Source organism: Pleurodeles waltl, chromosome 11 (assembly GCF_031143425.1).
Source record: "Pleurodeles waltl isolate 20211129_DDA chromosome 11, aPleWal1.hap1.20221129, whole genome shotgun sequence".
NCBI classification, from domain to species: Eukaryota; Metazoa; Chordata; class Amphibia; order Caudata; family Salamandridae; genus Pleurodeles; species Pleurodeles waltl.
The window spans coordinates 798,432,526-798,459,404 of NC_090450.1; the positions used below are offsets into that span (position 1 = coordinate 798,432,526).

General features: G+C 46.6%; 1 protein-coding gene across 1 annotated transcript in view; it reads left to right on the forward strand.

Annotated features, from left to right (window-relative positions):
- The window catches only part of RBM19 (RNA binding motif protein 19), a 478,795-nt gene that overhangs the window by 84,821 nt on the left and 367,095 nt on the right, over window positions 1-26,879 (forward strand). The window contains exon 9 of the mRNA XM_069214526.1: window positions 26,238-26,309. Within this exon, the coding sequence (XP_069070627.1) occupies window positions 26,238-26,309 (72 nt within the window). The remainder of the gene's footprint in view (window positions 1-26,237; window positions 26,310-26,879) is intronic.

The following is a 26,879-nucleotide window of genomic DNA, read 5'->3' on the forward strand; positions in this document are numbered from 1 at the left end:
AGCAGGAAGCTGAGAGTGAGCCTCTCCTTGATCTCCTCTCATCAGACCCTAAAGATGGCTCAGTGGATGGAGTGATCTATTCAGACACCCTCTCTGGCCAACAGCAAGCTGACTGTAGGAAGGTCCTACAACAGTTTGCTGAGCTCTTTTCCCTAACCCCTGGTCAGACACACCTGTGTACCCATGATGTGGACACAGGAGACAGCATGCCTGTCAAAAACAAAATCTTCAGACAGTCTGATCAAGTTAAGGAAAGCATCAAGGTGGAAGTCCACACGATGCTGGAATTGAGAGTAATTGAGTACTCTGACAGCCCCTGGGCTAGCCCAGTGGTCTTAGTCCCCAAACCTCACACCAAAGAAGGAAAGAGAGAGATGAGGTTTTGTGTGGACTACAGAGGTCTTAATTCTGTCACCAAGACAGATGCCCATCCCATTCCTAGAGCTGACGAGCTGATTGACAAATTAGGTGCTGCCAAATTCTTAAGTACCTTTGACTTAACAGCAGGGTACTGGCAAATCAAAATGGCACCTGGAGCAAAAGAGAAAACAGCATACTCCACACCTGATGGGCATTATCAGTTTACTGTTATGCCCTTTGGTTTAAAGAATGCCCCTGCCACCTTCCAAAGGTTGGTGAATCAAGTCCTTGCTGGGTTGGAATCCTTTAGTGCAGCTTATCTTGATGATATTGCTGTCTTCAGCTCCACCTGGAAGGATCACCTGGTCCACCTGAAGAAGGTTTTGAAGGCTCTGCAATCAGCAGGCCTCTCTATCAAGGCATCCAAATGCCAGATAGGGCAGGGAACTATGGTTTACTTGGGACACCTTGTAGGTGGAGGCCAAGTTCAGCCACTCCAGCCTAAGATCCAGACTATTCTGGACTGGGCAGCTCCAAAAACCCAGACTCAAGTCAGGGCATTCCTTGGCTTGACTGGGTACTATAGGAGGTTTGTGAAGGGATATGGATCCATTGTGACAGCCCTCACAGAACTCACCTCCAAGAAAATGCCCAAGAAAGTAAACTGGACTGTAGAATGCCAACAGGCCTTTGACACCCTGAAACAAGCTATGTGCACAGCACCAGTTCTAAAAGCTCCAGATTACTCCAAGCAATTCATTGTGCAAACAGATGCCTCTGAACATGGGATAGGGGCAGTTTTGTCCCAAACAAATGATGATGGCCTTGACCAGCCTGTTGCTTTCATTAGCAGGAGGTTACTCCCCAGGGAGCAGCGTTGGAGTGCCATTGAGAGGGAGGCCTTTGCTGTGGTTGGGTCCCTGAAGAAGTTGAGACCATACCTCTTTGGTACTCACTTCCTAGTTCAAACTGACCACAGACCTCTCAGATGGCTGATGCAAATGAAAGGTTAAAATCCAAAACTGTTGAGGTGGTCCATCTCCCTACAGGGAATGGACTTTATAGTGGAACACAGACCTGGGACTGCCCATGCCAATGCAGATGGCCTTTCCAGGTTCTTCCACTTAGAAAAGGAAGACTCTCTTGGGAAAGGTTAGTCTCATCCTCTTTCGTTTGTGGGGGGGGGGTTGTGTAAGGAAATGCCTCCTTGGCATGGTTGCCCCCTGACTTTTTGCCTTTGCTGATGCTATGTTTTGAATTGAAAGTGTGCTGAGGCCTGCTAACCAGGCCCCAGCACCAGTGTTCTTTCCCTAAACCTGTACTTTTGTATCCACAATTGGCACACCCTGGCATCCAGATAAGTCCCTTGTAAATGGTACCCCTGGTACCAAGGGCCCTGATGCCAAGGGAGGTCTCGAAGGGCTGCAGCATGTCTTATGCCACCCTGGAGACCCCTCACTCAGCACAGACACACTGCTTTCCAGCTTGTGTGTGCTGGTGAGAACAAAACGAGTAAGTCGACATGGCACTCCCCTCAGGGTGCCATGCCAGCCTCTCACTGCCTATGCAGGTGTAGATAAGTCACCCCTCTAGTAGGCCTTACAAGCCCTAAGGCAGGGTGCACTATACCATAGGTGAGGGCACCAGTGCATGAGCACTGTGCCCCTACAGTGTCTAAGCAATACCTTAGACATTGTAAGTGCAGGGTAGCCATAAGAGTATATGTCTGGGAGTCTGTTTCACACGAACTCCACAGCACTATAATGGCTACACTGAAAACTGGGAAGTTTGGTATCAAACTTCTCAGCACAATAAATGCACACTGATGCCAGTGTACATTTTATTGTGAAATACACCCCAGAGGGCACCTTAGAGGTGCCCCCTGAAACCTTAACCGACTATCTGTGTAGGCTGACTGGTTCCAGCAGCCTGCCACAACCGAGACATGTTGCTGGCCCCATGGGGAGAGTGCCTTTGTCACTCTGAGGCCAGTAACAAAGCCTGCACTGGGTGGAGATGCTAACACCTCCCCCAGGCAGGAGCTGTCACACCTGGTGGTGAGCCTCAAAGGCTCACCCCTTTGTGCCAGCACCGCAGGACACTCCAGCTAGTGGAGTTGCCCGCCCCCTCCGGCCACGGCCCCCACTTTTGGCGGCAAGGCCGGAGAAAATAATGAGAATAACAAGGAGGAGTCACTGGCCAGTCAGGACAGCCCCTAAGGTGTCCTGAGCTGAAGTGACTCTAACTTTTAGAAATCCTCCATCTTGCAGATGGAGGATTCCCCAATAGGATTAGGGATGTGACCCCTCCCCTTGGGAGGAGGCACAAAGAGGGTGTACCCACCCTCAGGGCTAGTAGCCATTGGCTACTAACCCCCCAGACCTAAACACGCCCTTAAATTTAGTATTTAAGGGCTTCCCTGAACCTAAGAATTTAGGTTCCTGAAACTACAAGAAGAAGAGGACTGCTGAGCTGAAGAACCCCTGCAGAGGAAGAACAGAAGACACCAACTGCTTTGGCCCCAGACTTACCGGCCTGTCTCCTGCCTTCCAAAGAAACCTGCTCCAACGATGCTTTCCAAGGGACCAGCGACCTCTGAATCCTCTGAGGACTGCCCTGCTTCAAGAAAGACAAGAAACTCCCGAGGACAGCGGCACTGCTCCAAAAGAACTGCAACTTTGTTTCAAGGAGCAGATTTAAAGACCCCTGCAACTCCCCGCAAGAAGCTTGAGACTTGCAACACTGCACCCGGCGACCCCGACTCGACTGGTGGAGAACCAACACCTCAGGGAGGACCCTCCGGCGACTCCAAGACCGTGAGTAACCAAAGTTGTCCCCCCTGAGCCCCCACAGCGACGCCTGCAGAAGGAATCCCCAGGCTCCTCCTGACCGCGACTGCCTGAACTCCATTTCCCGACGGCTGGAAAAGACCCTGCACCCGCAGCCCCCAGCACCTAAAGGAACGGAACTCCTGTGCAGGAGTGACCCCCAGGAGGCCCTCTCCCTTGCCCAGGTGGTGGCTACCCCGAGGAGCCCCCCCCCTTGCCTGCCTGCAACGCTGAAGAGATCCCTTGATCTCTCATTGAAAGCCATTGTAAACCCGACGCGTGTTTGCACACTGCACCCGGCCGCCCCCGCGCTGCTGAGGGTGTACTTTTTGTGCTGACTTGTGTCCCCCCCGGTGCCCTACAAAACCCCCCTGGTCTGCCCTCCGAAGACGCGGGTACTTACCTGCTGGCAGACTGGAACCGGGGCACCCCCTTCTCTCCATTATAGCCTATGTGGTTTGGGCACCTCTTTGACCTTTGCACCTGACCGGCCCTGAGCTGCTGGTGTGATAACTTTGGGGTTGCTCTGAACCCCCAACGGTGGGCTACCTTGGACCCAAAACTGAAACCTGTAAGTGACTTACTTACCTGTTAAAACTAACATTACTTTACCTCCCCCAGGAACTGTGAAAATTGCAGTGTCCACTTTTAAAACAGCTTATTGTGTTTTATGTAAAAAGTATACATGCTAATGTAATGATTCAAAGTTCCTAAAGTACTTACCTGCAATACCTTTCAAATGAGATATTACATGTAGAATTTGAACCTGTGGTTCTTAAAATAAACTAAGAAAATATATTTTTCTATAACAAAACCTATTGGCTGGATTTGTCTCTGAGTGTGTGTTCCTCATTTATTGCCTGTGTGGATGTACAACAAATGCTTAACACTACTCCTTGGATAAGCCTACTGCTCGACCACACTACCACAAAATAGAGCATTAGTATTATCTCTTTTTGCCACTATCTTACCTCTAAGGGGAACCCTTGGACTCTGTGCATGCTATTCCTTACTTTGAAATAGCACATACAGAGCCAACTTCCTACACCCACTTTTAGGCCAAACCTACCAGACATTGAAAGCTGTATGGTTGCAAAAGACCTATTACGGTTATCAACAACATACAGGGGTATTCGGCCTGCCCACTGCTTACCATTTATTGTCACCCTAGTTTGCTTGCTTCTTATTCAGTGGCATTCTGTATCCCAGCTTGTCTATTTTGTGTTTGTCCCTCCCCTGGAGAATAGCCTCTTCGGGGGGGGAGAGTGCAACCGTCAGTCTCCCTAGTGTTGGATGGAATCAGACTTGTGCTGGGAGAGGGGCCACCTCCAGTATTCAGAGTCACGGATATCACAGTAAGGCGTTATCTCCACTCAACTGTTTTGGAAATATCTGTCCTTCAGGGGAGGGGAAAGGTTTTTGAATTTTGTTGTGTTGGAAGGAGTTGCTGGCTTCTTGCTATGGTGGATGCTCCCCCATTTCAATTTTTTCATGTTTGCCAGTGAGGTTTTCTTTCCACTCTGGGACTGATAGGAGGGTTAGCATTCCTGGATCCCAAAGGGTGGAAAATTGTTTTTAATAGTTGTCTTCGGAAGTAGTCACCTTACTGGTGGGATGGGAGCATCCCCATTCACATACTGTAATCTAGTGGGTGGATTCCTGGGGAATTGATGTAATAGAGGCAACATTGGAACACTGGAAAGGGATGAGTGTCCTCTTTCCAGAGGATCCTCTCACATGGAAATCACATGGAAATCTGTGAGCTTATCAGTATTAGATATAGAGGCTCTTATTTTAGCTGTTTTAGCAGTAAAGCAGTTTGTTACTGTCCATTTTGGCAGTTTGCTACAGACCGCTGGGGTAGTTGCATTGTAATTCAAAGGTGAAGCTGCAGTGATAAATTCTCCACTGCTTTGCCTGAATCCATGCTCTTATTTGTGCACTAGGCTCTATTTGAAGAATTTGTTCTAGGATCTTTTTGAAGAATGTGATTAATTATCTGTGAAAGCCTTTCTGACTCATGGTAATATTCTTATAGATCAGTTAGTCTCCTCGTGGTGATTTATGAACCATTTGGTTTCAATTGCTTCAGTTTGAAGGTTTGGATTGCCTTTTGTAAACTAGTGAGTGTTTACTTTGGGATTATTTCAAGTTAAGCAGCGAAGTGCATTTAAATATTATGGACATGTTTGTTTTATAGTAGTTTGATATGCTGGCGACTTGTTTAAAATTTGTTTCAGGATAGTAGTGATAATTTTAGGTCCAGGTCATTTGAGGAATAACTTTAATTGCTGCTAATTGAGACACACAGATACAGTTGTAGGACAGAACCACGCATGTCGGAACCACACATGCCTTAACAACGCGGTCGGAACCACAACCGCGTTGTTTCCACGCATGCCTTTACCACGTATGCCTTTGCAACCAATTTCGTTGTAAAAGCATGCCTAGTAAAGGCATATGTAGAAAGTGCATGCATGGTTCTATCATACAACACCCGCCCTGAGGCCAAAAACTACTCCATCCCTAATAGCTAAAGTACCACGACCCCCCTCACTCACCCTGAGCCCCCCCAAAAAAAACTATCCCAACCCCCCACTTCGGCCCTAAAAACTGAAGTACCCCTACCCCCCACCCACCCTGAACCCTAGAAAAAAACTACCTCGATTCCCACACCCATGTCCCATAAATGTAAACTACCCCGATGCCCCCCATCTGCCCTGAGCCCTAAAAAATTTATTACGACCACCATGCCCTGCCCCTAACAACTTAATTACCCCGACCCCCACTACCCGTCCTAAGTCCTAAAAGAAAGCTACCCCAACCTTCCATAACCCTGTCCCTAACAACTAAACTACCCCAACACCCCCACCTGCCCTGAGCCCCAAAACCTTCCCACTAATGAATAAACTACCTGACCCCCCACCCCACCCCTAAAAATGAAATTAGCCCGACTCCTCCACCCGCCCTAAGCGCTAAATAAATAAATAAATAAATACCCGACTCCTCCACCCCTGGCCCTAAAACCTAAACTACCCAACACCCCCCACTCACCCTAAGCCCTAGATCCACCCCATCACTAAAAACTACCCACCAAGCCTGCCCCAACCCCACTTACCTCACAGCGCCCTCTCCCGATCCTTCCTTCCTTCTCTTCTCACCTACCTCCTTCTGCCCTTCCTTAAACCTTCCCCCACCCTTTAAAAATAAACTACTCCACCCCTCACCCTAATCCCTAAATAAATAAAAAAACTCAAACCCACCGACTCCCACCCCTAAAAACAAAAAAAAGAAATAGCCTGACCTCGCCCTCCCTAACCCCTAAAAAGAAATACCCAAACCCCCCATCCACTCCCCTTAAAAAAAAATGAAAAAAGTAGCCCGAATCCCCCTCCACTCCAACCCCTTAATCATCTCCACCCCTGCTCCAGTCCCACTTACCTTACTGTGTCCTCTCCCGAACCACTCTGGCTTTTTTCTGTGCCTTAACCAGGCATATGTGTAGTTTGGCACAAATGTGGTTACTGCACAGAAAAAGCCATGTGTTGTTCCGGCAAGCGTGGTTACGCTTGCATGGGAAATGTCCATGTTGTTCGCGATGCGTTGTTAAGGACGTTTACCCACACATACAGGATGGCTTACTGATCATTGATATATGAGGCCATTGCAAGCACAAACATTGCCAAACAGAAGGAACACAGGTCCTACTTGCTACAAACAGGAAATAACAACCATGACCCTTGGGTGCCAAAAGGCATGACTCTTAGGAAGTAACCCTTTACAGCACACACTGTATGTATGTTGTCTGCCTCCATATGCAGAACATTCTTCCCAGAATACCTTGTGGACCTTGTCATTTTGCGAGCAATAGCTTTGGTGCATTTGTCAGAAATTATCTGTCTGTTTTACTCTGTTATTTTCTGTTAATAGAAAGGATTGTGAGGTTTGGCAAATCTTCACAATTTCCTGAATGTATTTCTCACAAGATTTTCAAGATAGTTTCCTTGGCACAAAAATAGCTTTCTTCCAAATATTGCTTTCTTCAGAGTGAAGCTTTACTTCTTGTGTTTGACTTCCAAGACTACTACTGTCACATTTTATTTTGCCATGTAGACAAAAATATTTGATGATTTTCACATATCACAAATGCTTCCATGCTGCATTCTTTTAAAGTGTTTACTAAGTTCATGACACTAGTGGCAGTCTTCCTGCAAGGGTAAGAGTGCCTGTCTAGCTGTGGTTGGGCTACTGCCATGTAATATCTTTCAGCCTTTTTTGAAATCATTGTCTCTCCATTTGTTCTGACCTCTCTTTTTGAGCATAAGAATGCAGTCAACTTTCCCACACCCTGTGTTCCGGTTCAGTAGGAACTCTCCTTAATTAGAGTGATCTTATATACATTACTATACAAGGCGTTTCCTCATCAGGATAGAACTTGGGTCTTTGAGCAAGGTCATTTTCCATTTTGGGGTCGCAATCACACCAAGACTTGACATACAAGTGGTCTCACAAACGCACTTATAAATGCGTTGAACTTGACTTCATCTCTCCTGATACTGTAGTCAAGGCAAGAATATTAAATCTGCTCTGGCGTTCATCAAACGGGCGTGAGAATTGATCTGGACAGGTGATCTTGGGAGCTTTCATCATGGTGGCGGTTAGCTTCCTTGACCTAGATACAAATTTATACCTTACAATTCACTTCTCAAATTATGCGTTGGTGGATACTCTCTGCTTTTGACACTAAAGGATTTGTAGAAGCCAGCCGGGTAGGGTTTGACACATTAACAATTTAGAGCTTAATATGTTTTTTTTCATGCCCAATTGCCTTCTTTATATCTTAGATGGAAAGTGGATATTGCTCTTTACAAACAGCAAAGCTAAAGAATTTCTACATCAATGAACAGGGCACCTGTCTACATTTATGTCTTCTTGAATGGAAATTTTTGGGAAAAGCGAACAAGCAAACAAATTACTTGGATGCTCTGCACAGCTTGAGTTACGTTAATGGCCATTTTTACCAGGGTGAGGATTGTATCTCTGAAGTCAGAGTTGAAGAACCTTTCTTGTTCTTTCAGCACAACTATCCAGAAGAAATATTTGTTGCATCATTGAAAAATAAAAAAATGGGCAAGCATTCCCTAAATTAGAATTTATTTGATGCATACTTCTAACTGCAGATTCCTCACCTTTCAAATATTCACCAGGGGCCAGACTGGATCTGGAAAATTGTCATAGATGGCACTGTATGGCTCTGCGTTGATTTCATTCCACTCCAGAAGTGATGGAGCAGAGCTGCATACAAGTGCCACCCCTGCAAACCGATGTGACTTCTTCTGTCCCCACCTTTGAATGTAGATCCGGCCCTCTGCCCCCTCCTTCACCGATTTTTGATGATTCTCAAATCTAAACTCAGGTGCAGGGATGGAAAAGTCCTCTGCATGATAATGGACGTGCACCCCTGCCCTTAGTGCCCCAACTGTACTGATGTTTGGATTCCTAATGCCGATTTTTGCTATCACAGGGAAACCCTGTTCATGTGTGTGTACCATGGAATAGGCCTGGCTCACAGATAGTGGTCATGTTGGACCAGGAGGGGCACCCAAAACTCCACCCTCATAGTGGTGAAAGGCTGCAGCCTTTAACAGGAGTTAATCAGCACATGTGTGGTGGTTTCAGTATACCCCTGGTAATCAGTAGGAGTGAACAGGTACTTTTTACCTGTGTCACTGGACCGAGGCATACAGGCTCACCATTTTAAGGTTTCGCTGTGTGTAGTGCTGCACAGTGCATGTGTGGTCTATATGTGTGCCTGTGAATGATAAAATACAGGGCTAAAACAATATTGTGCAGTGCGTGTATGTTAAATGCATTAGCTGGTTGTAAGTGTGCCTGTGAGAGGTACAATACATGAGGGATGTATTGCAGTGTGTGTATGCTGTGTACAATTCTGTCCTGTGTATGTACTGTGTAGGCTGTAAACAATGCTGTATACAAGTGCTGTGGGTATGTGTGCCTGTGAATTTAACAGTATATGGCTGACTCTGGGTTCCATTTTAGGAGACCCATGGCTGCAAGGTGAAACATGAGGCCGTAGAGGAATACCTCAACAGATTTGTGTATTGCTTAATTCCTGTAAGCTGAGTGGGACACACTGGGAAGAGGAAGTACATTTCAGAAGATGTTCTTTGATTCAGAGAGAGTTCACAAGGAAGAAGCATGGGTAAATCTCAGGACGGGTTAGGGCTGAGGCCCTGGGCTATCCTTTTGATACACATATCACTATGGCAAACATTCAAGTGTGAACTCCTTGTCACTCCAGTGGCCTGTGTCCTGGGGCTATCAGCTTTGGAGTCGCTCCTGCTGTAACAGACTGCAATCTGGAGGAAGAGAGGGCAGAGGAGTGGGTACTTCAAAAGGAAGAAGAACCCCAACATAAACTTTGAAGGCTCTGACTCTAAATCACAGTTAGTTTCTGAAACTGGACTATAAGAAGGGGAACTTGAGATGCCATAACTTGTCAACTGTCAAGTAGCCAGTTGGGCTGTGCGAGGAGAAGAAGCTTTACAAGAAGGTCTACAAGACTTCTGCCTGTAATCATGACTAGGGGCCAAGTCCTGGTAGCCTCCCATCTGGGTGCGGGAACATTACCCAGGGAGTCCAAGTGGCTGCTTGCCAAGACCAGTGTGCCCTACGAAGAAGAAGAGAGTGTTTGAGGGATCAAGGTCCCGTGGGTAATCATGTTGAAAGGATTACCTTAGGGTGTGAGGAGGAGGCTTTTACACCAATTGGGTCATTGCCTGTTTGGAGGGTAGTTGGAGACCTTCGTATGCCGGAAGATTACCACCATGAGGTGAACTGTTATCATTGCTTTTTGATGAACGAGTCATCGCCCGTGTGCAGTGAGGAACCGACAACCCCGAATGCCAGTAGGGTCCACCTTGATGGCAATTGTTATACAGAGTAGGTTTATCGCCTGTCTGCAGTGGAAAGCCGGTGACCCCATATTCTGGGAGGGAGGGGCCAACGTAAAGCGATTGCTGTGCTGAGAAGGCTGTAGCCCTTGTGCAGTGATAATCCAGCAACCTCATGTGCCAGGAGCGGCCACCTTTAGAAAATCTGCTGTGCCGATTGGTCAGAGGCCGTGTGCAGTGTCAAACGGTGACCCCGTATGCAAAAGGGGGACACTGTGGCTAAACAAGAAGTGTGACCAGGTCGGGATGGTCACCAGACAAGAGAGGCTGCTGTAAGGCCCCTTAGGGACCTGCTCTGTAACTGTGGACCAGCACTGAGACCCTTGCGCTACTTTCATACTCCCACTCCCTACCCCAATTGCCATGGGAAGAACAAAGAACTTAGCCAGCTAGGTGGAGCCATGAAGATACTCTGGTCGCCACGGCTGGACAAATACGTTTGTGAAACTTAAGGAACACCAAGCTTAGCCCAACTGAACTATGTGCACAAAACTTACTAGGGACAGTCTCTGCTGCTTCTTTGTGGCAGGGGCCCTGATCCTGCATGTGCAGGTAAGACTAATTTCGTGCCAGGTAGCGCTTCGGCGTGGGAACACTTTTGACTTTAAATACAGAGTTGGAATGTGACTTCTGAGACTCGGACTACTAGTGAGGATTTGCCTGAATGTCGCCCATAGTGAATGAGGAATAACCCTGATCACTACACCGAGGCGGGAGTGACACTCAGGGAGCCGCCTAAAGAAACACTAGAACCCTGCGTTCAGAAGACTGTGGAAGTTGTTGGTAAATTTTGTATATGCATTTGGGTTAGAAGCAGTAAAATAAAGTACTTCATTTTTCATAAATGCAAGTATTTGGCTGGAGAATCATTTATTGCTTCTGATGCACTTATTTTGAGTTGTGTGCCTGTGTTCACCCTCCTGAATCCATCTCAACCTCTACCCTGTGATTCCCCCTTTCAAGAAGCCCTGACTGCTCGACCCACGCTAGTCATGAGAGTCAAGTGTGAAGAGCCCCAGCTGCTCAGAATCCATAGTAGACTGGGCACAGTGACATCAGGACTAAAAGGCCTCAGCCTCCACGGCCGGGCCCTGTAACACCTGCTTGCCCTGAGGCGCTCTGAAAGCAGTTCTGACACCAGTGTGCAAGGGAGCAATGTCTTCACTCAGACCTAAAGGTTTCAAATCTTGCAGTGACTGTTGAAAACAGATGTTGGTAACAGACTCGCACAAGGTGTGCTTTTGATGTTTGGGCTTGTGACATGACTCCAAGTCGTGATGAGTGTGCCCTCATGTATGTGGTGAAACACAGAAAGGGGTCACAGACCTTGGGTAAGTCCTGCTTCAAGTTGAAGGAACAGACCTACTGCTGCACTCAAGGTTGATCCAGCGACAGATCTTCTTTGAGGTCAAAGTAATCTAGTTGATGTGGAAATCGAAGAGGAAATATAAGAAGCCAAAGCGGAACTCAACCCCATCTCGCCACTTTCTAATCAATCTCACTCCCAATCCTGGATTGATGAGTAGATTCTGCAATTGTGCCCCGCATTCTCTGGGACATCAGTGATGCTGCCTGTGATCGAGGCCTTTAAGGAACCCATGCTGCATATATCTTGACACTCTTCTGGCTCCCTCTGACACACTTTTGAGCCCCAAGGATCCACAGGAGCCTCCAGTCTGGTTATTGTCAGAGGATCTATCCTTGGCACCGTGTGAGCTCTGAAAACTCATCTCTGGTTTTGAAAAAACTCTGGTGCTGACTTCCATTCCGGCTCCAAAACCTGCTCTGGTCCCTCTTTCATTGAGGCTCGTTCTGACATTGATGGAGTTGGAGGGGATCCGGAACTGAATTAGATCTGACCTCAAGCCAAATCCATCCAACCCCTGCCCTCACCACATCCTCAACAAAGCAAGCTCCATCATCGCACCCCAACTCCAGAAGATCATCAACAGTTCCTTCGAGTCCGCCACCTTCCTGTAGAGCTGGAAACACACCGAGATCAACGCCCTCCTCAAGAAACCTAAGGCTGACCCAAAGGACCTCAAGAACTTCCGGCCAATCTCCCTGCTCCCCTTCCCCCCAAACGTCAGAGAGAAAATTGTCAACAAACAATTGACCTGTTTTCTCGAGGAGAACAGCACTCTGGACCCATCCCAATCTGGATTCTACAGCAACCACAGCACTGAAACTGCCCTCAACGCCGCCACCGATGAACCATACTGGACAACGGCGAAACCGTGGCCCTCATCCTCCTGGACCTCTCAGCTGCATTCAACACCATCTGCCACCACACCCTACGCACATGCCTTAGCAACACAGGAATCTGCAACAGAGCCCTGTACTGGATCACCTCTTTTCTCACCGGCAGAACTCAGAGAGTCCACCTCCCTTCATTCCGCTCTGAAGCCACCAAAATCATTTGCAGTGTACCCCAGGGCTCGTCCTTCAGCTCGACCCTCTTCAAACGTCTACATGGTTCCGCTCGCTAACATCGCCCGATCTCACAACCTCAACATCATCTCATACGCGATGACACCCAACTGATCCTCTCACTCACCAAGGACACAGCCAAGTCCAACCTCCACGAAGGAATGAAGGCCATCGCCGAATGGATGAAGAACAGCTGCCTTAAACTGAATTCTGACAAGACTGAGGTCCTCATCTTCGGCTCCACCCCCTCCACATGCGACGACTCCTGCTGGCCTGCCACACTGGGAACCGCACCAACACCCACTGACCACGCACTCAACCTGGGATTCATCCTGGACGCTTCACTATTTATGACCCAGCACGTCAACGCCATCTCCTGCTTCAACACCCTCCGCAAGCTTCAGAAGATCTACAAATGGATCCCCACTGAAACCAGTCACCCAAGCCCTCGTAAGCAGCAAACTGGACTACGGCAATGCTGTCTATGCAGGAACCACTACCAAACTCTAGAAAAGACTGCAACGCATCCAGAACGCCTCCGCACGCCTCATCCTGGACATCCTCCCCCACATACATCACAACCCACCTGAGAGACCTGCACTGGCTCCCCGTCAACAAGAGAATCCCCTTAAATTCCTCACCCACATACACAAGGCACTGAACAGCACTGGACCAGAATACCTCAACAAACAGCTCTCCTTCTACACCCCGACCTGACAGCTTCGCTCTGCCGACCTTGCCCTTGCCACCGTCCCACACATCCGCAGAACAACCACCGGCGGCAGATCATTCTCGCACGTCGCCGCCAAGACGTGGAACACTCTTCCCACCCACCTGCATCAGATTAAGGACCTCCTTACTTTCAGGAGACATCTCAAGACTTGGCTGTTCGAGCAGTAGCAGCCTCACCTCCCCACTTCACACCCCCCCCCCCCCCCCAGCACCTTGGACCCTTACGGGTGAGTAGTCCGCTTTACAAATTCCCTGATTGATTGATTGATCTCAGTGGTGATCACACTCTAATTCCACCCCAGGTTCTAGTACAGACTTATTCAGACATTATACCCTGTGGAGCCTTCCTCAAGTTCTAGCCAAAGTTTATCAGCACCCAGAGAAGACAGTGAATTAGATGGAGATGATTTACCTCCACAATATGATGATGACTGTTTATACACGGACTTGCAGGAGGCCAATCGACCTGTTACTTCCAATGGAATGGAATAAAGTTCCCGCTTTGGGCCTCCAACAGAAGAGAGTGCTTCCTTTGTTCTAGTAATTTGACATTCTGCTGAGTACTGGACTTGCAACTGCCTTCTGTTGAATTTAGGACAAACATCCTTACAGAAATTGTGCATCCTGTGCCTGCTTACTCTGAGCCCTTACTTCCATTCGGCAAAAACCTAACTAATACACTTAAGGCACTTTGTCTATGCCTTGCTCTTGCCCACCAATGAATCCTGATTTTTTTCATGGAGCATCCTAATTCTGAGGGCTTGGTGCAAGTTTGCACCATCACTGTGAATCCATATTCGTTCCCCATGGCTCCCAGAACAGGGAGTTCAAAAGAACTGAGGTGTTCATAAAACAAATATTCTCTTCAGCCAGCCTAGCCATGAGGGAGGTCAACTCAGCTTGCCTATTAGGCCAGTATATGCACTCCACTGGGGCATGGCCAGTGAGATCATGCCAGCCATCCTGGAAGAATTTAGGACCTTTCCGGTTCCAACCATTCAGAATGCAGCAAAATACATCACTTGATGTGGCCTGAATACTACTGGTTTCTTTGGTCGAGCAGTCAGCACTAGTGTGCTGCTCCATTGCCATGAATGGATGCAGACAACAGGTTTTTCAGGAGATGTGCAAGCATCCCTTTTGCATTTGCCTTTCGAAGGTGCCAACCTCTTTAGTGAAAAACCTGACTCTGCCTTTGACCACTTTTTAAGGAAATTCAGACTAGAACACTTTCTTTGGGCCTTTCAACGCCTGCCAAAAAGTCTCACTACCAGTTTAAACTCTTCTGGGGTTAGGGAGTGGGGTATAGGCAGTGCCAGGCCCCTCATCACTCACTGCAGTCACCCCAGTCATTTTGTAGATGGGGACGGGGGTCAGACAGGTTCCAAGGGGCATTGATTTTCCATTTGCCCCTCCCCCAAAGCCCCAGCCTCCAAGCCACTTTAGTTTACCATTAGCAGTGCTCAACAGCCCTCTAGGGTGCAAGATCCAACACTTACTTTCAGGGAGGCAGTCCATCACGTCTGACAGATGGGTCCTCCAGAACGTTCACAAGACATTTGCCATTCTTTACTTTGTGACCTGATCACAGCTTCCTCCTACATCAGAGCGGCTCTTAGAGGGGCACCTGTCTATTTTACTGTAAAGTGGTATAAGCTCTACTTTCCAAAGGGGCGTCGAAAGTGCTCCAGACTGGGAAATAGGGTGGTGGTTTTACTCCTGCTATAACCTCATGCTGAAGAAGGATGGAGGCCTTTGTCCTGTTTTAGATCTTTGTCCTCTAATTGCCTTCCTGTGAAGGGCAAATTCAAAATTTTCATATTGGGCCAGATTTCTACTGGACAGTAAGCATGGGCCTGAAGGACACATTCTTTCATTTGCCCATCCTGCAGTCCCAAAAACATTATCTGTGGTTCAAGGTTGGCCAAGAGCATTTATTTTCAGTTTGCAGTTCTTTCCTTTGTCCTTACTTGCTCCCCTTGGGTATTAACAAACATTTTTTTAATGCCCTCATAACACCTCTAATGAGCACACTCCTTACCTTAGACTGCCCTTGTGCTATATATTATGCTCATTTCAGTCAATTGTCTAAGCTGTGGCTCCATGCCATGACCTCCCCAGCCAGTAATGACTTGAGAGGTAGAACCAAAGGACACAAACTTACTCACACCGTTTCAGCAAATTCCAGAACCCTTTTCCCCTGTCTGAGAAAAGCTTTTCTTATCTAGCTCCTTGAAATATCTCACTGACTTCCACCAGTCACATCAGGATAGGGGTGTTGGAAGGGGCCACTGTTTTACAGATCTCCCTCCTTGCCAAGAGGGTCAGGAAAAAAACAGCTTCATTTGTTTTGCCAAAAAAAGCACCTCTCCCACCTACTGTTGCACCAAGCCGAAAATAAGCATCGCTGGTCTTGTCTCCATGATCCTTCCCAAAACAGCACAGGTTGCCTTACCCATACTTAGCCATTAACTCGTCAGGCATGGTCAGCCGGCAAACATATTGACATTTTTAGCGTTTTGAGCTCCACATCTCCTGCACCTGGGATCCTCATTCCCTTTTATCTAAGCCAGCTTCTGTGGGGTCAAGTATGCTCTGTGGAGGGTAAAGAAGTGATTTCTCCGTAGCACAGCAGATTTAGTCACTGGGTAAAGCATATTCATTTACACTTGCCATAACTCCTCCAACTCCGTACTCCACAAGTATCCCTCCCAACCTTGATGTGGTGTTTTTCAGCTTCTCTTTGGCAGCCTTCAGGAGATGCTGGTTCCAGTGTGACACTTCCCTTGTCCTATCCTTGAGGTCATGAAGTCCCCTTTCCATTACATTTGTCTCAAGTGCAATCTGCCCTTGAGTGCTAAGCCACTCACCCTCTTCCAGGGATCCTAGGGCAAACCCCTTCCTCCCTTCCACCAACTGTCCCCACTTTTTGTATGCCTCACTCCCTCAGGGATATCGCTAAACGGTCTGCCATACACTCTGGGGTCCCCAGTGAATCCCAAACCATTGACAGTTTGGTTTAATACAGAGTCCCAATGAGTGACCTGATCCCATACCATGCTTTGGCAGCTGCCTGTAAGCACTGTAACTGTCCCATCTTAAAATATTGGGTGCCGCAGATTTATAGAAGCCCTATCCGTGTAACTCTGCTAATATGATACTATACATAACTCCCAAAAGTGAATCATCTGGACAGAGAAGAAGCATCCTGCTATTAGCTGAAAGGCCGAGAAATACAGTTGAAAACTGGGGAGCCCTAAACCTTCATTCTCCACTCTCCTCCTCAGCTTTTTCCAGGATAGTCTTACTCCATTAGTAAACCGTGTAAAGGATTTAATTTTCATATCTTTTTTCCCCCTTTTTTCCCCACGTGCTCCCCACCACGTGTGAACCCATCCAAGGGAAACCCTCCAATACCTTCTTCTTGGCATATTCAATGCCTTTTTAAGCTCTACCTCCAGGAGTTGCATAATTGCATTCTTGCACACCCTATTTCATCATTTATCTTCCCCCGTCCTGACCTGTGCAAAATATTTTTCAACCTCATCCGGTTCAGAAAATGTATGCATTTGATTCTTCCACATCACTTTCAGTATTGCTGGTGACCTGAGTTATACACTTGCACCCATTTTCCTCAACTCCTCCATATGTTTACTTTGCCCTCGTTGCCTATCTTCTGTGACCCAAGAAATAACAGATCTAATTTTGAGCATAAGCCACTGGGCCTGAGGAGGTTTTCCCTTTAGAGCTTGACCTGAAATTTTTTCTTTTGCCTAATACGACAAAACATTTACTAGGGTTTTCCAAGGTTTCTTATGCCCCGGATTCAGGTTAAAAAGATCTCTGTAGACCCTTTGCTTTTCCTTCATAAGATCAATTGAACAGATTTCCCTGGCAAATATTTCTGTTTAGATATTTATTACAAATTGCTTTATTTCGCGCCCTTCTGCACAGTTAGTCACATTGAAAATTCTACTGTTTTACTGTCTTGCATTGTTCTCTAACCCCTTACGCTTATCTGCCGGCTCACCTTTTGCTCTAAACAGCACATCTCTTGCATGTTCACACTAACTGTTGAGTAAAGGTCTTGCACTCTGTTCTCTGGAACTTCTCTGCGCTGAACTAACCCCACTATTTTCTCCTCTAGACCCGAACTCATTACTTGAATCTCTTTCTGATTAGCCTGAATAATCTCCCAGGATAACTGGCCAAGCAATTATTGAACAATTCCCCAGCCATCAGGGCTGTTGCTACTGAGGGCTCGACTCTGAAATGATTCTGGTTCTTGTTGGCCCACAGGTTCGGTTATGGCCCCTTTACCTAGGTCCTCCGTTGCCAAATAGGGAAATCGGTTTGCCACTGGAATGGATGGATCTATCAACTTCACTGGCAGATGTTTTCCTCCATGATTGTCTATTTCCTACCTCCAAGCCTTTGCTCTGACAGTCCTTCTTATTACCTTTGCCCTTCGAAGGGACCCTCTCTATACTCTGAGTCCATCTTCACCTTAAGAAGGGACATTAGGGGCAGTGTGACGCTCTGTTTTGCGGTTTGGGTTGCTTATTTTCTCCTTTGAGATGGGGACATCTTTCAATAAAGCTTTAGTAGGGGGTCTCTTAATATAGGGAGTCTCTCGAGATTACGCACACTTGTCTTAGGCATAATCTGCTTAACCTGCTGCTGAACACAAGCTCCAGACTCCACTAGGGATGCATTTGTGGACCTTAATAATTAACTATTTCCAACTGTCTCATCCACCTTCCTTTTGTCCTCCAGCCCCCCAAAGCTCTTATAGTTAATAAGAAAAGGAGGTGGGATAGATGGGCCTCCAAAAGCAATCTTACCCTCTGTGTGCATGCTGTCTGAGCTGCCAATTTCCATCAGGGCATTGCAGTCTACTCCTTACTTTTCACCAGGAGTTTTCTTTCCAGCCAGGTTGTGAGCTTACCTATACCACGTTGCCCCCTGACATTCCCTCTCCAATAGCAGGGCAAACCTCCAGCTATTCTCCCAGGATCTCTAGTCAAACAATCGCTCCTCTCGCTCCTCTTCAAGGTAGTCGCATTGTTTTTTTTATTTTTTTTTATTATTATTTTTTTTTTTTATTATAGGCTTTCCCACCTCACTGCATGAGGGTCATCAACCTGCGTCCATTAAAGGTGATCCCATATAAACGAATCAAACCCAAACGAACACAGCTATTCACCTCTCCGGGTAAAACCTTTGCTCAAGGCATGTCAATCCCGGCCCCCCAAGGGAGGAGTGTATGGGGGGGTGAAGGGGTGGGAGGCAAAAAGGGAGGTGATAATAATCATTGGACTGTAAATGAAGTGGCCCCATATTGTTGGAAGTTTTCCCAAATGGCCCAAAGTTAGTCTCTGTTGCCCAACGGGCCAATCCGTTCTAAACAAAAAAAAATATTTACAGATGTAAACCAGTCAAATTCATTCGGAGGAGTGACTTAATCCAGTTCAAACATATTTGTCTCCTAGCCAACAATATCAGTAAAAACAGCAAACACCTGTGTGGCCTAGAAAGCTTCGAGCCCCATGTAGAGCCCGAAGAGGCCCCAAAAACCACTAAGGGAAGAGTCACTTCCACCTCAGTGCTGATGACCTCTTTAAGGAAACCAGTAAACGAAGACCAGAAAAGCCTAAGATTGGGCAACTCCAAAACATATGTACATCATCAGCATTAGACTCTGCACAACGTGGACACTTTCCCTCAGGCGGATAACCTCTGGGGAGACCAATAAACCCTGTGAATTGTAAACAAATGATTCTTTTTCAAAGCAACTGATCTAGTAACCGACCAAAGCATTGCGCATGAAGACTCCCAGATGTGTGCTATGTCTAGGGCTGGCAGGGCACTTCCCCATTTCTTCTCGGGGAGAAAGCCCTCTACATCTGAGGCTTCTCGTAATGCCTGATACCAAACAGTGATTTCTTTTGAAACCCGACCCAGTAATAGTCTCTCCTCCCAATTATTCCTGGCACCCCCCTTCTCCTGGATGGAAGCCACCCAACCTAGTAACTGCACATATTTAAACATGGAAAGCCTATAATCTACAAGTTCCCCTAACCTAGACCAAGAAACCAACTTAGACCCCTCCAAAATTTTTCCCCATCTGGTCACACTCCTTAATGGAAGAGCCAACTTATCCAAGAGAAGCTCGGGGGTATCCGGAGACTCCCAAATCGGGGCCCTGAAACTATAATAGTGAATACCTAATGTTTGCCGTACCAGCCACCAGACTCTAGCTGCATCCTTAAGAAGCTTCAATCGTATTTTTTTGAAAAATGTAGGATGACCAAACTTATACAAAAAGAAACTTCCGGCCGCCGGAAGCTCCTGAGTCATTACCCCCCACAACAAGGTGTATTCTGAAGTATCACGAAGCAAAATCCGCACATGTTTCAAATGAAAAGCCAGATAGTATTTGTAAAAATCTGGGGCAGCAATCCCACCCTTTCCCTTAGGTCTGCACAATTTGTGCCAAGCAATCCTGACCCCTATAGATGACCATACGAATGAGGTCAAATCCGATTGGATTTTTTTAAATTCCAAGGGGATAGCATTAAACAAAAAAGTAAACTTAGGAAGGATAATCATCTTTAAAACATTGGCTCTTCCTATAAAAGAGAGAGGGAGCCCTGCCCAGGTCTTCAGCAAAGCGCGTATCTCCTTACAAAGTTTTTCAAAATTAAGCCTTGCTAATTCATTCAGATCTGGAATAACTTGGACCCCCAGATACCTAATCTGCTTCTTAACCAAAGGGCTATTGTAGGTAGTATTCCAACACATAATTTCGGTTTTCTCAGGATTAACAGAATAGCTCGACATTGCACCAAAATCGTTTAAGCATTGAAGAATTCTGGAAAAACATGCGTTAAGTGACCAGTGTAAATCATGAGGTAATCAGCGTACAAGGCGACCTTTTTTTCCCAACCCAAACACTGAAAAGGGGGAATCTCACTATCTTCCCTAATTGATACAGCCAAAGGCTCAAAATATAGATCAAAAAGAAGGGGAGACAAACAGCAACCCTGACGCGTCCCTCTCTCAATCCTAAACCTAGAAGAAATCCTGTCATTAATTAAAAAACAGATTGCAAAAAACACCAATTCACACGGTCAAAAGCTTTGGCTGCATCAAAGGTGAGAAAGACAGAGGGGCCTTTTCAGACACCGCCAAATCCAATGCGCCCAATAAGTCTTAAGTCAACTCATGCAGTTGCCTCCCTCTAATGAAACCTTTCTGATCCTCATGAATCAGCTTGCTAATCACATCCTGAAGCCTTTTAGACAGAATATAGGTATATAGCTTATAGTCCGAGTTCAGCAAAGATATCGGCCTGTATGAACTACAAGAGGCCGGATCTTTCCCAGGTTTCAAAACGAGACTAATGATGGCCTCGTCCCAGGAGCTTGGCATAGCCGCCCCTTCCTGTAAAAGAAAATTAAACAAATCTGTCAGAATTGGCACTAACTCCTCACAAAGACTACAATATAGTTCATTAGGCAGGCTATCTGGGCCAGGGGCCTTCCCCTTCTTTAAGTTCCGAATTGCTGCCTTCACCTCCTCACAATCTATCTCCCTTACCAGTTGTTTCTGGTCCTCCTCTGTTAACTGAGGGAGATGGAGAGTATCCAAATAAGCACTTGCTGATGATTCAGAAAAATGCTAATCTTCAGTGTAAAGATTCTGAAAGAAGCTTAAAAAAACTTCCTCTAACTCGGCTTCCGTAGTAAATAGGGCACCAGTGGTCTCTGATCGAATTGCAGAGATATGATTCTTGGAACGTTCTGATTTAACTCTCCAGGCTAAGAATTTCCCACAACCTTCCCCAAATTCATAGTGGGCAAACCTACTACAATCCCATGTCCTTCTGACTTTCTTCTCAAGATATAACCCCAGCTTTGATCTGGCCGATTCCAACTGAGCGTTCAGGGCATCCAGCTGTCTCTCCTCAGCCATTAAAGTGGCCTCCTGCAAGGTGGCAACCTGAGACTCAAGCTGCTTAAGTTGATTCTTGTCCTCCCTATAGAGATGGGTGGCCAAAGCCACCAGCCTGCCTCTCATGAACTTTTTATAAGCATCCCACATTGTCTGTAGTGTGGTGGATCGATAGTTAAGTTAAAAAAACTCTCTAGTATCCCTCCTCAAACTCTCAACAAACAACGCATCCAGAAAAAGGGCCCGATTAACTGTCCACCTAGAAATAACTGGTGAAATATCGAGGGAAACCTGCATTCTCACTGCTGAGTGATCTGAGAGGTGTGCTGGAGCGTGACTCACCGCTCTCACCATATCCCTCATCTGCTGCTGTATTAGAAAGAAATCAATCCTAGAATGATGGCCATACTTTTTATTATTAAAAGTGAACCGAGTACAGCCCCACCCTTCTGGCGCCAGATATCTATTAAACCGAGATCTAGCATACCCTGTTTTATACTTGACCGAGTTTTAGGTGAATTCACCGTAGGTCTCAATGTAGATTTATCTAAGAGCGGGTCCAATAAGATATTAAAATCTCCGCCAACTAATATTGGATACTTGGCAACCAGTAAATGACTATAAATATCTTGAAATGGGGAGGGGTCATCCGTATTACGGCCATAATACCCGACAATGGTGAGCCAAAATCCCTGTAAAGCAGCTTCCACAATCAATCACCTGCCTTTAGGATCCCTTATAATGTTTGCCACTTTCAAAGAAACCGACTTCTTAACAAGAATAGCCACCCCCTTAACCCCACAAGATTGATTGGTACATGCGCAAAAGCGCACCCAGCTCATATTTTTAAGATACTGTTTCCATTTTGATACTAACAAATGAGTTTCCTGTAGAATGATCACCTCCTCCTCCACCCCTTTTAAAAACTCCAAAATTCTCCTCCTCCCCGGAACCCACAGACCATTAACATTCCATGATAAAAATTTCATCAAAACCTGCGTTCGACAAGCCATTGAAAAGAAACAAATCCATAGAAAAAGTACCATAGGCACAACAAAAAGACCCCCCTCATAGCATGAACCAGCCTATTGAGGACATTTTCAAAAAGATACATATTCCCCCAATCACCCACCCATGACACATACACCGTGGAGAAAACCAACCGCCCTGAAAAGCAAGCAAATCCACAACCCACCTCCACCCCTGGGAACCCTCCCTTCCTTTCCAGTTAGGTGACTATAACCACCCTAGTGACCTCCGTATCCGGCCGGCTATAAACAAACAAAGAGATAAACCATCAACGAGAGGACTTCATCTTCTCAAGTAGGGCCTGAACCTCTACAGGACCTCTGATATTAAACATAGTGTTATTCCACATAATCTTCAAAAATGCAGGAAACCTCATCTGAACCGTGGCTTCAAAAGACCTGAGATCCTGAATATATTTGCCCAACTCCCACTGCCTGTCGAGCGTTGCTTTAGAAAGGTCTGAGCGTATCCTGAAAGACCCAGTCGCCCATTGAAAAAGTGCCCGCCGTGAGAGCTTCTGACAAGACTTCCTCTTTGATAGAATAAGTACCAAAATTGATAAGTATTTTCCGAGGTGTCTTCCTGTCTGGCTTCCTTCTAAAAGGGTCACGATGGATTCTCTGAATATCTTCTTCCAATTTCGCATGATCCATGGAGGGAAAAGATTTCTTGAACAACGTCATTACATATGCCTTAATATTATCCCCTTCCAATCCTTCGGGGACATTCAATAGCCTAATATTGTTCATCCGCAAGTTGTTCTCCAGAGATTCCAACTTCTCCTGCAGCACCTCGCCCTTACGTGTTAACAGGGAAATGTCTCGAGAATGAGATAGCACTTGGGCCTCTTGCTTTGAAACAACCAACTCCAAGTTGCTCAACCTCTCCGTCAGCGCATTGAGTTTGGACTCTAGTGCAGCACAAGATTCTCTGATTTTAACTTGATTGTGCTCAGATACCTCAAATTTGTCCCTAATCTCTTCTGATAATGATATCAAGAGACTCTGCACGTTGGAGTCTTGAGAAGGGGAAGGGCCTAAAACTGCTTCCTTCATTAAGGGGGGGCCCCGTGGTTCACCATTCATTGCAGATGGAGCATGTGTAGCCTCTTTCTCACTAGCTGATTCTCCCCGCCCAGGGGGGAGAACCGGGTAAGCCGGGGGCAAGGGAGAAGACTGCATCCCAAAACTACAAGTAGCTCTCCTCAAAAAAGGCGTTAGAGGAGATACCAACCTGCCCGCATCCACTAGCTGAGTCTGATCGGAACAACCAGAACGACCCTGTTTAGTACTATGACTTCCTGATCATTTAGTGCCAGGTTGAGAAACAGTAAAAAAACCTTTCCTGGGTTTTATAACCCCCTTCCCTTGTCCTTTATTATTACAAGACCCCACCTGGCCAGGTACGATGGAACCCCCTTTCCCGGAGGACTGCTGCCGTTTCTGCGCCAGTAAAGGGCCTTTACTAGCTCCCCGGCCCCCTAACTGCACTGGCGACATAAACAAGATTTCTCCTACCGTGCTGGGCGAAAGGGGGACAGCCTTGTCGTAAATTGAGGATCTCTTCTCTGCGTCTCTCCTCAGGATGCCGAAAGCCGCTGCACCATTTGACCCCCGAAAGGGGCTCAAAGCAAGAACACGTCTCCCCTGATGAAGAGCCTGAACCACCTCTGCTCAGGGCCAAACATTCGAAATATTTAAAACACTGACCCTCGGCGACTCAGGCCCCTGTTCAATGCCACGCGGCACCCAGCCACACACTCTGCCGTGCACCGAGGGCCGTAAGGAAGGCTCATCAGGCAGGGAGGCTTCCCCTCACTCGAGCGCGGCTCTGCTGCTCCTCTCCATGCGCACGCCTGACCAGAAACCGGAAGCTCACGACCGCGGAGTTTCGTGGCCGTCATGTTCCCAATACCGTGAACCAAGGTAGTCGCATTGTTGCAGATTCTTCCTCTACAGCCAGCAGACGGGCTTGTGCTGACCCTGCCAGCGCCGATGCTGTGCCACAAGAGGGCTTGCTGTGTGGCCCTCAACCCCCGAAGTTTCCCGTCGGCTGTAAACCAGTGCAGCTCTCCCTGCTGTAACAGCGTAGAATGAAATGTCAGGATCAAAGCTGAGTATCAAGGGGGGGCCAAATCATACCTGGAAGCTGTTGATGAGCTGTAGAAAAGGAGAGTCAGCAAGCAACAATGTGGTAAAAACGCACAGCAACTCCCAAAGGTAAGAGAACCCGACCCTCTACCCTAGCTTGCTGCCATGTTCCCCCCAATGTGCTATGATCCCCGATCCACTGTTGTTCCCTAGGGTATTCACAAATGTGATGGCAGTGGTTGCTATCCATCTTCGGATGTTGACAATAACAGTTTTTCCCACCCTTGATGACTGTTGAAGACGGTCTCGCGAATTCAGTCATAGACCCCCTACAGACCTCAAGCAATCTCCTGACATCATTGGGGTTCTCGATCAGTGAGCTAATGTCACTGCTGACTCCTTCACAGAAGTTTCCTTTTAAAGTATCTGTCTTGGACACGGTGCAGTTCAGGGCCTTTCCTCCATTTCAATGAGCCCAGGATCTATGGGCTATGATCCCAATGTTTTGGGCTTGGATCTTGGTGAGAGCAGGTCTGAGACTTCTTGGCATGTTAGCCTCCTGCACACTGCTTGCGGACTGTGTTATGTGGCATATGCGGCCTCTGTAGTATAATCTGAAATCTCAATGGGCCCAGCATCAACGTAACTTGTCAGATGGAATTCAGGTTTCGAAGGAGATTACATGCAATCTGCAGTGATGTATGCTTGACTGCAATTGGAGCAGCAGCAGACACCTTAACCTTCCCCACACAGAGCTGACGTGGTGACGAGTGCCTGGCAGAACATGAATGGCAGTTGCACCCTGAGATGGCACATGACATCTTCTGATAATTGGGAGAATCCTGGCTTAAATCTCTTCGCCACTGTTGATAATATTTGGTGTCCAAACTTTAGCACATTGGACTTTCTGCAGAGACACTCACAAGGAGATACATGTTGTCAGTAGCTAAACATGGGACACCAATAAGTCTTCCTACCTCTGCCTCTCCTGCCTAGAGTTCTGAAGAAAATCAGGAATCATCTCAGTGGCCCCGGATTCAGCCAGGAGAGTGTGGTACCAATAGTGTTTGAGCATGTGCATCAGCCTATTGATCTGGCTGCCACTTCTGGAGGATCTTAAGTTGCAGCAGCAGGGCAGAGTCTTTCACCTAAACTGGTGTTTGATTTGCCAACTGAAGCTGTGGATGTCATCCTGTCTAGTAGGCTCCCTTTCATTAATTTAATTATGCTGGGCGCAGGGACAAATTTGTAACCTGGTGTATTGCCGCAGGGCAGAACCTCTGCAAGTCCAGCTGTTAGATATTTTGTCCTTTGATTTGTCTTTGGCATATCAAGAATGTGCAGTAGTAAAGGTTATTTATCAGTAAGTTTGGTCTTTCCCGTACACCCAACCACCCAACATTAAGTTACCTATTGTGATGTGTTTCCTTAAAGGCTTGATAAATCTGTTCCCTCTCAAACCATTTTTAATTCAACTGATTTGTAGTATGGCATTAGTTAAAGTGAATAGGTTGTCTTGTTTCATAATACTTAGTAACAGGATTTCCTCCCTCTCTTTCAGCTTGTAGCGTGCACTATGGAGTTTTTTCCCTTTATTTCTTTGTAAGAGGGTGCTGAGGGCGTCTTAAATGCTTAGTAGACAATATACCTTTTTAAAAAGAGGGTGCAGTGATAATATTGGAATTTACTCCAGTGTGTCTGGGAGTTTTATGTATGCAAGACAACTCTGAAAGGTCGGAAGCAAGGATCCCTTTCTAGTTCTGTGCAAAACATAGACCATTATGTTGTCTCTATTCTTCTGAAGCTTATGTAGTTTGTTTGTCTTTGACTACTTGCAGGTTACATATATGTGGATTTTAGCAGTGAAGAGGAAGTTCAGAAAGCTCTTAAGAAAAGCAATGACTACATGGGTAAGTGGTACTCGCAGCATCCAAGAGAAGGGAGGGAGTAGTGACTGTGTCATGATGACTTAGAGGAATTAACCACTGTTTTGATCAACGGATAAGTGATGCAGAATCTCTAACACCATAGTTATAATTAACAACAGGGTTACAATGCATAGCAAGGAAGTAAACTATGACATTTTCATACTAACACAGTATTTTCCACATGTCCATGCTCTAATTTTCTTCTTTTGTTCTGCCTCCGAAGGCTGCCCATGTCTTCTGCAGGCTGCAAGTCTTGTTTTTCCCACAGATTGGGCCACTATTGCTTTGCCCCTGCAAAATGCCAGTGTTGATCTGCTCCTGCAGACTTCAGATGCTTCTTTGACTCCATTGGTAGCAAACATTTCACTAGTTTGGGCTCCGCAAGATATATTGTATCCTCCTCTGACTGGAATTTTGGAAGCCTTACCTCAATGTGCCCAATGTAGCCATGTTGAAAGTTTACTATGGGCTCCCATGGCTGCTGATCATTTGTACCTTTTTTCATCTTTCTTTCCTTCCTCAGAGGATTTAAATAAAGGGGCAGCAGCCTCT